Raw genomic sequence first — 10,841 nt, 5'->3', positions numbered from 1 at the left:
GGCGCTGTCCCGGGGGGAGGAAGGGGCGGGGAAGGGGGTGACACCGGGAACCCCACTCGAACATCACAAGCGCGCCAGGCGTCCCCAAGTCGAATTAGCGTCTCTTCGCCAACGCGGTGCCCTGAGAGAGGAGGGGGCGGAGGTGGGGGGGGGGGAGAAGAAAGGAAGGGGGGGCTCGGAGAAACCCGATAGGGATCTATCGCTGCTTCTTTTGAAAAAGGCGGAGGGTCGCGCCTAGCGGGGCTCGCCGGGGTTTCGGGGAAGCAAAGCCCCCCTGGAGCAGGCGTAGGGCGGGAGCGCGGGCTGAGTGGTCACCCCCGGCTCCTGGAGGGAGAGAAATTACCTCGACACATCTGCTCTCTTTCTAGCGACGACCCGTGAAAACAAAACTTTCTCTCTTCACACTCCGGCGCCCTCCCCCGCCGCCCCCACCCCGCGCCCCTAATAAGTCGACCGTGCAAAAATCACCACGAGCGCCCGACGAGAGGGTGACAAAAGTTGAAAGTGACTTACCTTGATTGGTGAATGACATCTCCCTGCTGAAAAGCATGGTCAGACTTTGGGGCTGGGTGAGAGAGCTGCCTTTCCCTCCCCCTCCCCCCCCCCTTCCTTCCCTCCCTCCCCCTCCCCCCCTCCCTGTACCCCACCTCCTCTTTCCCCTTTAGTGACTGTGCGAGTGCGCGCGCGCGCGCGCGTGAACTTGTGTGTGAGTGTGTGTGTGAGAGTGGGAGTGTGCGGGGGGTGAGTGTGTGGGGCACGCAGTGGGTCTCCCTGAGTCCAAGTCTGGGCACACAGCTCCGATCGTTCAGCACTTATTTATGTAACAAAAATCTAAACAACCGGCAAGATAGGCTACAAGGACTATTTTATATAGAGCAGAAAGGCGCATTATGAGAACTACCCGTTTTCGCTGATTTTTTTTATTAAAGAATCTCAGAGAATATGTTTACATTTAGCTGTATAAACATCCTGCCCATGTTTCGGTCTATCTTACGCAGAAATCAGAAACTTGATGTTTAAGTGGGTGAGCTTCGCTCCCGCTCGCCCGCCCGCATGCACGCCGGCCGGCTCCTTTCACTTTAGAGGTTTGGGTGGGGGGTCGCGTTTTAAGAATAACAATAATAATAATAATGAACGATGGTATTTGTTAAGCGCTTAGTCTGTGCCAAGCACCGTTCTAAGCGTTTTGCTTTTTCCATCCCTGTGTACCCGTAGGTCGGGCCGGGTCCGTCTCCTTAGCGGGCGGCCCCGCCACGGACAAAGCCACTCCGAGCTTTCGTTTTCCTCGGCCGGTCTGATCGGGAGCGTTGTTTATTTGGGTTTGGGATGTGGGTTTGGATCTTGGAAAATCCTACAAGAGCTAGCGATTCGCAGTAAAAGGGGAAACCGCCCTTGGGGACCCTCCTGCTGAGGTGGAGCCCCGGGGATGGGGGGATGGGGGGGTGGGGGTCCTCGGTCCTGAGGGACTGGGAAGTTTGGGACGGAGATGTCCAGGTCCGTCCTGGGAGATGGGCAGGGAGAGGCTCGGAGAGGGAGGGCCTCGCTGGCTCCGCGTTTCCCGCCCAGCCGGAATGACCGGGAAAGGAGGGGGGCCCGGGAGCCGGGAGGGTCGGGGGGCCGAGGGGAAGGGAGGGTGGGAGCTGGGCACGGGCCGGGGAGCCAGAGAAAGGGGTGGGAATCAGGCTCTGGGCACGGACCGGGGGGCGAGGGGAAGCGGTGGGAACGGGCGCTGGGCACGGACCGGGAGGCGAGGGGAAAAAGGGAACGGGAGCTTGGCACGGGCTGGGGGGCGAGGGGAAAGGCGGATCGGGAGCTGGGCACGGCTGGGGGGCGAGGGGAAAGGCGGACCGGGAGCTGGGCACGGGCCGGGGGGCGAGGGGAAAGGGGGGGACGGGAGCTGGGCACGGGCCGGGGGGCGAGGGGAAAGGGGGGAACGGGGGCTGGGCACGGGCCGGGGGGCGAGGGGAAATGGGGAAACGGGGGCAGGGCACGGGCCGGGGATGAGGGGAAGGGGTGGGAACGGGCGTTGGGCACGGATCGGGGGGAAGGGCAAAGGGGGGAAGGGGCTCTGGACACGGACTGGGCGACGAAGGGCAAGGGGGAACGCGAGCTGGGCACGGGACGGGGGACGAGGGGAAAAGGGGGAACGAGACCTGGGCCAGGGACGGGAGGCGAGGGGAAAGGGGGGGAAAGGAGCTGGGCACGGGACGGGGGGTGAGGGGATAAGGGGGAATGGGGGCTGGGCACGGGCCGGGGGGAGAAGAGAAAGGGGGGAACGGGGGCTGGGCACGGGCCGGGGGGAGAAGGGAAAAGGGGGAACGGGGGCCGGGCACGGACCGGGGGGCGAAGGGAAGCCCACGCTCATTGCCCATAGCCTGGAAATCTGGGAAGGGGGAGGCGGGTTCTGGCGAGGAGCCACGGCCTCCGGGGGCGGGGGGGGAATGGGGGGGGGCGGGGAAGGACAGTGTGAAGGTCCCTTTAAGTGCCCACCGGCGCTGGGCTAGGGGCCGGGGGTGGGGGTGGAGGCAGGTCGGGGCGGGGGAACTCCTCGGGCTTCTTACGTCTTATGTCAAGAGGCTCCGGACGCCGTGGACGAGAGATAAAGTTAAAGGCGATCTCCCCCGGCGGGGCAGAGTCCGCCCGGCGGACTCACTGCCATGACCGGCGGCGGCTCCTGCTCCTGCGGGCAGCGGCGGCGCTGAAGGAGGGAGGGAGGGAAGGAGGGAAGGAGGGAAGGAGGGAAGGAGGGAAGGAGGGAAGGAAGGAGGGAGGCTCCAGCCGGCCCCGCTCCTCCGCGGACACCGGAGACCCCACCCCCGGCCGGCCCCCTCCCCCGAAATCCAGCGGGCTCCTCCGGGCCTCCCGGGCTGGAAAGCGCCTGCCTGCCCCCTCCCCCTCCCCGGGCTCCGCCGTCTGCCCCCCATTCCCATCCCACCCCCCACCCTTCCCTGCTGGGATCGCGGGTTTGGGGGCGGGGGTGGGGGGGAAGGGCAGAGAAGGGGGTGGAGAGAGAGAGAGAGAGAGAGAGAGAGAGAGGGAGAGGGAGGGAGGGCGCGGCGACCGCCCCCAGCAGAGGGAGAGCGCTCCTCGGGGGAGGAGAGGGGGCGGGGGGTTGGGAGGGAGGGGGCGCCGCCGACCGCTTTGGAAAAGTTGCTGCAGATGACGGCAGAGGTGCAGCGGGCTCCCTCCTCGCAGCCCCCTCCTCCTCCTCCTCCTCCTCCTCCTCCTCCTCCTCCACCTCCTCCTCCCTCCTCCTCCTCGTCCGCGCAGAGCAGCGGCGGCAGCGGCGGCGGCGGGACCGGCCACCCGATGTCCTCGGTCCCGGAGAAGCAGCAGCAGCAGCAGCAGCAGCAGCAGCAGCATCACGGCGGCCACAGCGGAGGCGGCGGAGGAGCAGGAGCAGGAGGAGGAGGAGGAGGAGGAGGAGGAGGAGGCGGAGGCGGAGGAGGAGGAGGAGGAGGAGGAGGAGGCGGCGGCGGCGGCGGCGGCGGCTCGGCCATGGACCCCGCCTCGTCCACCACCTCCAAGGCCAAGAAGACCAACGCCGGGATCCGCCGGCCGGAGAAGCCGCCCTACTCCTACATCGCCCTGATCGTCATGGCCATCCAGAGCTCGCCCACCAAGCGGCTGACCCTCAGCGAGATCTACCAGTTCCTGCAGAGCCGCTTCCCCTTCTTCCGCGGCTCCTACCAGGGCTGGAAGAACTCGGTGCGCCACAACCTCTCGCTCAACGAGTGCTTCATCAAGCTGCCCAAGGGCCTCGGCCGCCCGGGCAAGGGCCACTACTGGACCATCGACCCGGCCAGCGAGTTCATGTTCGAGGAGGGCTCGTTCCGCCGCCGGCCCCGCGGCTTCAGGAGGAAATGCCAGGCGCTCAAGCCCATGTACAGCATGATGAACGGGCTGGGCTTCAACCACCTCCCGGACACCTACGGCTTCCAGGGCTCGGCCGGGGGCATCTCCTGCCCGCCCAACAGCCTGGCCCTGGAAGGGGGCATCGGCATGATGAACGGCCACTTGCCGGGCAACGTGGACGGCATGGGCTTGGCCGGACACTCCGTGCCTCACCTGCCCGCCAACGGGGGTCACTCGTACATGGGCAGCTGCGCGGGCTCGGCCGGCGCCGACTACCCGCACCACGAGAGCTCGGTGCCCGCCTCCCCGCTGCTGGCCGGCGGCGGGGTCATGGAGCCTCACTCCGTCTACTCGGGTTCCGCCTCCGCCTGGCCGCCCTCCGCCTCGGCCGCCCTCAACAGCGGCGCCTCCTACATCAAGCAGCAGCCCCTGTCCCCCTGCAACCCCGCCGCCAACCCCCTCTCGTCCAGCCTCTCCACGCACTCCCTGGACCAGCCCTACCTGCACCAGAACAGCCACAACACCGCCGCCGAGCTGCAGGGTGAGCCGGGGTGGGGGGGGGGTGGGGGTCGCGGCCCGAGGAGGGGTGGGGGGCGGGGGGATGGACGGGGGAGTAAGACGGACCCGGGAGGGGCGGGGGTCGTGGGGAGGGAGACGAGGAAGCAGGGAAGGACTGGCCTGCGGAGGAGGCAGCTCTCACCGAGGGTCTTGGGAGCGGGGCGGGGGCCGGGGGGGGGGGGTCCTATTGGTCCCTAAGTCCCCAACCTGCCGGGACAGGCAGATGACATCTACGTGTGTGTGTGTGTGTGTGTGTTTGTGTGTGTGCGTGCGTGTGCGTGCGCCCGTGTCGTGTGCGTGGGCCTAAATGCACGCAACCCATCTGCACAGAAGTCCAGATATGCGCGGGTGTGTGTGGGGGGGTTGTATTTGCTGTGTGTACGCACATCGGCGCACCATCTCCCCCCCCTCAACAAACGCACCCCTCGCGTTCAAACTCCACGCCTCCTTCGCTTGCCCACCCTCCCCGCTCCCTCTTCCCATCGACCTAAAGTCTAGTAGCGGCAGCCTCTGGGCCCGTGATCCGGTTCCGAGCCCTCCACCCCCGTCCAGGCTCTGAGGTCTTCCCGCTCGGGGCTCCACTCTGCCCGGGGTTTGAGGGACCAGGCAGCCCCCGGTGCCCGCCCGACCCTCTGCAGAGGGCCGAGGCTGGCCTTCCAGGGCCTCCTGGCTGCAGGGGGGAAGAGACCCGAGCCGGCGGGGCCAGCAGCAGAAGGGGAGGCGGGGCTCAGGGCCTCCCACCTCCCGCTGTTCGTGGCCCGTTTCCCCGACCTCAGCTCGGCCGGCGGAAGACCCGCTGCCCTGCGGGCCGGCCGACCGAAAGGCCCGGCCGACCTGCGCCGTCAGGAGGGGGACCGAGGCGGCTACCTCGGGGCTGGGGCCCGGCCGGTTGGGAGACCAGGGATCTCCAACGGAGTCGGGCCCCCGGGAGCCGTGGAGACGGGCTTGGAAGGGGCGGGTTCGACCGCATTCCAGGGTCAGGGGGCGCTCCCCAGGGTGACCGGTGCGGTGCCAGGCGGCCGAAGCCAGCCCGGGGCAGGGGAGCGACGGGCCGGTGATGCTGCTGCCCTGGGCCCGGGCCCGGGCCCGGACCCGGGGCTGGGACTGGCCCGCTCAGCTCTCCAGCCTGCCGCGGCCTGTCCTCAAAAAGGACACTCCGGGCCCCAGAATGAGGGGGAATAAATCAAGCCCACATCCCCGGGCCCTTTCGGAAAGCCAAGCCAAGGGTGGCCTGCCGCTGACAGTGCGGGCCAGTTTGTCGGAGGCCGGCCGCCCTGACTCCGGAGTTAGGCCGAGGCTTAGCCTTGCCCTCCAGGAACGGGCCTCAGGAGAGGGAGGCCGAGGTGGTCTCGGCTTGGCCAGCGCTGCCCCGGCCCCCGGCCTCGGCCCAGAACCCGATGAGGAAAGCGAAGAGTCCCCGGCCCCCGCCTCTCCCGTCCGGCCTTCCCCGCCCCGTCCGGCCGACACTCTCCGGCCTGCACTTTTTGCTGTCGTCTCTCATCGTTCTACTAGAAAAGCCCCAAAAATGGCGGCCTCACCCCACCCAGCCCACCGGCCTAACCCACCCCGCCCCACCGCCTGTCGACTGCTCCCTTCGTCCTTCGAAAATGCCCTCTTCCATCTTCCTCGCCCCACGGCCCGGGGCCTGGGATTCACTGGGGAGGTTCCCACATCAGGGAGAGGGACTCCCGGGGCAGGTAAGGGGGGCAGAGGGAAGCTGCTCTGTCCTCCTTGACCCCCAATCCGGGGCCCCACTATCCCAGCGTCCAGCCCCCCGGGATGCGGCAGGAGGGGGACTCCCAGCGCTGGGAGCCGGGGGCCGAATGACGTTTCCCTCCAATATTTCGGAGACAGATTTACAAAGGGATAATTCAAACTTCTCAGGCATCTTATTATTTCTTTTAAAGTCCAGTCCCCTGGCGGATAAGGGGCGAGAGACAGGGTGGAACACCCCCACCCCCCTCCTTCCTCCCCTCAGACCACCTGCTTTCAGCGCAAAACCCCAACCAGGGGCGGAGGATGCGGGCGGAGGGGCGGAGGGTCAGGAAGGGTGGAGGGGCAGAGGGATGGAGAGACAGAGGGGCTGGTGTGTGTGTGGGGTGGGGGGTGGGGGTTGCCAGTTCCCCCTTTCCCTCCTGCCCCCGAAATGATCCTGCCCTGTGCCCTCCCACCCGCCTGCGTGCTCCCCCCGTCTTGGGAAGTCCTGGGAAGGGAAGGAGTTGGGGGTTAGGAGACTAGTGTGGGGGGTGTCCTTCCCCTGAGCCCCGTCCTTCTAGCCGAATTTACATCTCTTTCTATTTCCTCGCCATTCTAGGTATCCCCCGGTATCACTCCCAGTCCCCTAGCATGTGCGACCGAAAGGAGTTCGTCTTCTCTTTCAACGCCATGGCTTCCTCCTCGATGCATTCGGCGAGCAGCGGATCTTACTATCACCAACAAGTGACCTACCAGGACATCAAGCCTTGTGTGATGTGATGACGGAGGGAGCCCTGCGGGGACCCAATCGCGACACAAAACGGCCCTGCGGTGAAGCCGGGGGGGGCCTCCGACCGAACACTAGACGAGAAACGATTTATTCTTGAGGTATAAGCCATCCGCATAGGGAAATAATCGGACCCTTTGGGCAAGGCGAACACGAGCTCGACCAATAATGATCCAGGGCTGTGGCGAACACTGATATTAGGGCTCCCCTCTCCCCCAGTCTTCATTTCGGTATCGATTGGGATATCTAAACCAACTGCAAAAATCCAAGAAACGGTTGTTGAACCGAGCCCGCCCCGCTGGGCCCAGACGGGAAGGTGCTGTGTTCGGGGACACCCCCAACCCCGAATTCTGCTGATTTTTTTTAAACCCTTTTCTCTGACCACCTTTGGAGGAAGAGGGAAAGAAAGAAACAAGGAAAGAAAGAAGCAAGGAAAGATAGAAAGAAGGAAGGAAGGAAAGAGAGAAGGAAGGAAAGAAAGAGAGAAGGAAGGAAAGAGAGAGAAAGAGGGAAGGGAAAGAAAGAAGGGAGGAAGGGAGGGAGGGAGGAAGGAAGAAAAGAGAACAAACAAGTGAGATTCAATCATTATCAAGGACTTTATTTGGGGGTTGAATATTTATCTTTCGTTTTGTCTTGGAAAGAATATTTTGGAAAGCGCAAGACTCAGAGCACCGCGTCGGCGGTATCTCCCCCCTCCCCACCCCCAAGCCCGCCCAGGTTACCTTTAGATGGACTGCGAATGGATCCTTCGGGCCCGCTCTATTTCCGATGCCACTGCTAGTCTGTAAAAAAACCAAAAACCAACCCCCCCCCCAAAAAAAACCAAAAAAAAAACCCAACAAGCCAAAGACGTGAGTCTGTACCGATGTGCCTCTGTCCTTCCCTTTTTCGGCTCTTCTCCAGCCTCTTCAACTTTTCCATTTTTGTGTGTGGGTTTTTGTGCGTGTGTTCTTATTTTTTTTTTAACCGTTCACGAAACAACTATTTCCCGAACTCTACTGTAAACTTTCTGGTCCAAGACTGACTGTTGGGCTCTGGAGGCTGAAAATCAGCGCTATGCAAGGACTAAGAAGTGATTCATTCCAAAGTGAATTCAGGATCGCCGTGATACAGAGAGATTAAGGCACTTTTTAAAAAGAAAATAAAATAGCAAGGCTCATCCTGTTATTTATTCTACTTTTTTTTGCTAATAATCGAAACACCACGTAGGCTCCGTTTATCAGTATTGAATGGTGTACTTTGTTGGCAATATTTGCCGTGTAGAATTTTTTTTAGATAGCCATTGTAAATTTGAAACGAAGATCAATTTGTGTAAAAACAAATCTCCATATGTTTTATATAAATATATATATAATGAAGGACTATTTTTTTCCTTTTTTGTATTTTGGCTGCTTAGGGGCAGCCTTTGTGACACCTATTTTAAGTTTCCTTCTGCACTGTATAAAATGGTAATTAATGACGTTTTGCCCCTTTGTGTACGTTTTTTTCTTAAAAAAGAACAAAAATAAAACATGTATGACATTTGTACATGGTCTTCACACTTGTATAAACGGTAAATAAAATAGCATGAGTGTTGCACCGGGAGTGGCATTTTAGACTATCTCACCTCCCCACAGTTAGGCAGGGCAGAGCAGGATAGGGCAGGACCCCATCCCCTCTCTCCCTCCCCCAAGAACCTCCAGGCTTTCGATCTGGGCGATTCTGTTTTGCGAAGATCTTCCGACTTCCTCGTCATATCACATCTCAGTGAAATCATGAAAAGGGCGACTATTATTCTTGGCGGCCGCTACTTACCAGTGCTCTATCCCTGCCCTAAAAGAAATAGTCTCTCTCTCACGTACCGAGGGAACAACTGCAAGCAGTTTGGGAAAAGCTGAAATTTAGTCGGGGCGGAATTTCCCTCTTTTCTTCCCTCCCCCCACTTCATCTCCCTCCCCCCTTTTAAACTCACAAGACATTCGAGTTTTAAACTAGGTTTCAGCGCTTGCGTTTCTTTATTTGAGGAAAGCTGATTTTCCCTTAGAGGCAAATCTGGCCTCTTTACTTCTCTTTTAGTGCCCTCCGCCCCCCAAGACCCCCAAAATTAGGCGACGAGAAGTCAGCAGGAGCCGGAGCTAAGAGGGCAGGAAAAGCTCCTTTCCCCTGAATCGCAATATTTTCCCTTCTGGAAAAACAAAACAAAAAACCAAAACACCTTGTCTTCCAATAGTCGCTTCCCCCCCCACCCCCCACCCGCCCCCTTTCCCCTTTCCCAGCCTCTCTGGCCTCCCCCGTTAAACAAACAAAATAAAGTCCATGTTGTTGGATTCCCGCGTTGAGACCCACCGCAGTTTCTCGCTGTCTCGGGGTCGTGAGCTCCTGAACCTGGTTCTTCTCAAACTTGACATTTTGGATGTGGGGGTAATTTCTCCGGGGCTCTGTTACATCAAAATTATCAATAAACCCGCCTGGGCAATTAATGCCCCAAACAAACAGTTGTCTATAAAACAGAGATAAAGGAGCAGCGCAATGCGAGCGGCCCTTTCCCCGCCCCTCTGCCCAGGCCCCTCTCCCCGCTCCCCTCTTCCTGCTCCCTTCTCCCCGCTCCTCTGGCCTGGTTGCCGGCTCCCGGTTCCCGGCTGTCTGTCTGCGCCTCTCTCCCAACCCCACTTCCCTCTCTCCTCTCCCTGCACCCTGCTGCCCTCTCTCCGCTTTCCTCTCTCTGCTCTCCGCTAAACTCTCTTAGCTCTCCTCTCCCTGCTCTCCGCTGCCCTCTCTCCACTCCCTGCGCCCCACTCCCCTCTCTCCTCTTTCTGCTCTCTGCTCCCCTCTCTCCACTCCCTGGGCCCCACTCCCCTCTTTCCTCTTCCTACTCTCTGCTCCCCTCTCTCCACTCCCTGCTCCCCGCTCCCCTCTCTCCTCTTCCTGCTCTCTGCTCCCCTTTCTCCACTCCCTGCACCCCACTCCCCTCTCTCCTCCCCTCTCTCCACTCCCTGCGCCCCGTTCAGCTCTCTCCTCTCCCCCTCTCTTCTCTCTCCACTCCCAGCTCTCCGCTTTCCTCTCCCCGCTCCCTGCACCCCGCTACCCTCTCGCCGCTCTCCTCTCCCCTCTCTCCCTTCTCCGGTGCCTGCGCCCCTCTCTCCGCTGCCCTCTCTGCGCTCTTCGCTCCCCACAAGCCCTCGCTAATTGTCATAATGTGCCGCTTTCCCTAGCCACAGGCACGCTGTTTGGGGTGGGCCGATGAAGTCCGAAGGGAAGAAAATAGCCTTCTCCTTGGAAATTTTAAAGACTCTCTTAATTGTAAAGACTCCCTTTACCTCCTCCGCATCTCCAAATTCACCCCCCACCCCCAACCAACACACAGATACACCAAAGGAAAAACTCCAAAATAAAAGTTGGGGACTAGTCTGGTGCCCGTCTCAACTCTGCAGCTTTCCTCTTCTTCACAGACCCACGCACATACATACAAACACACACCTCTGCGCGCATTTCTCTCCCTCTCTGCCCTCTTTTGCCTTTACGTGCCCCCGACTTTGGTGGGTTACGGAAAGACAGATAAATTCCGTAGTTTCTCGAGAGTCCCCGGGGCCAGGTTCCCGGGGGGAGACCCGAGTGGACGCGGGTCCCGGGCGGATCGGCAGAGCTCTGGGGCCTCCCCACGGCGACACAGAGAGAGCGCGGGCGGAGCTGCCCCTTGGGGCCTTGGCTGGGTTTGGGGTGAGAGGGTGGAGGGAAAGACGTCTGGCTTCGGGACCCGAACCCGGGCCCGAGCTAGAGGAGTTGCTGCTGCTGCTGCTAGCGAGGAAGATCCCGGTGGCCCGGGGAAGTTGTCTTTGGGCTCGTCTTCCAATCTGGGCCTGGTCCTTCACGCGGGGCCCCCGAGACTCAGAAGAGCCATCTGCCTTTCCTGCCTTCCGCACCCAGGAGCTTCTGCTGGGAACGCAATCTCTGCCTTCGTCCCCGTTCG

The 10,841-nt window shown here is 61.3% G+C and overlaps 1 protein-coding gene across 1 annotated transcript; it reads left to right on the top strand.

Moving 5' to 3' along the window:
- The first annotated feature begins 3,483 nt into the window (after positions 1 to 3,483).
- FOXF1 (forkhead box F1) lies at positions 3,484 to 7,321 on the top strand. The gene is made up of 2 exons (XM_029075728.1): positions 3,484 to 4,396; positions 6,728 to 7,321. The coding sequence occupies exons 1-2, from the start codon at positions 3,499 to 3,501 to the stop codon at positions 6,886 to 6,888; spliced, it is 1,059 nt and encodes a 352-aa protein (XP_028931561.1). The 5' UTR covers positions 3,484 to 3,498; the 3' UTR covers positions 6,889 to 7,321.
- Positions 7,322 to 10,841: the final 3,520 nt, after the last annotated feature.

The sequence above is a fragment of the Ornithorhynchus anatinus genome, chromosome 11, assembly GCF_004115215.2.
Source record: "Ornithorhynchus anatinus isolate Pmale09 chromosome 11, mOrnAna1.pri.v4, whole genome shotgun sequence".
Taxonomy (NCBI): Eukaryota; Metazoa; Chordata; class Mammalia; order Monotremata; family Ornithorhynchidae; genus Ornithorhynchus; species Ornithorhynchus anatinus.
The sequence above is the reverse complement of the archived record's forward strand: the minus strand, read 5'-3'. Positions and strand labels throughout refer to the sequence as shown.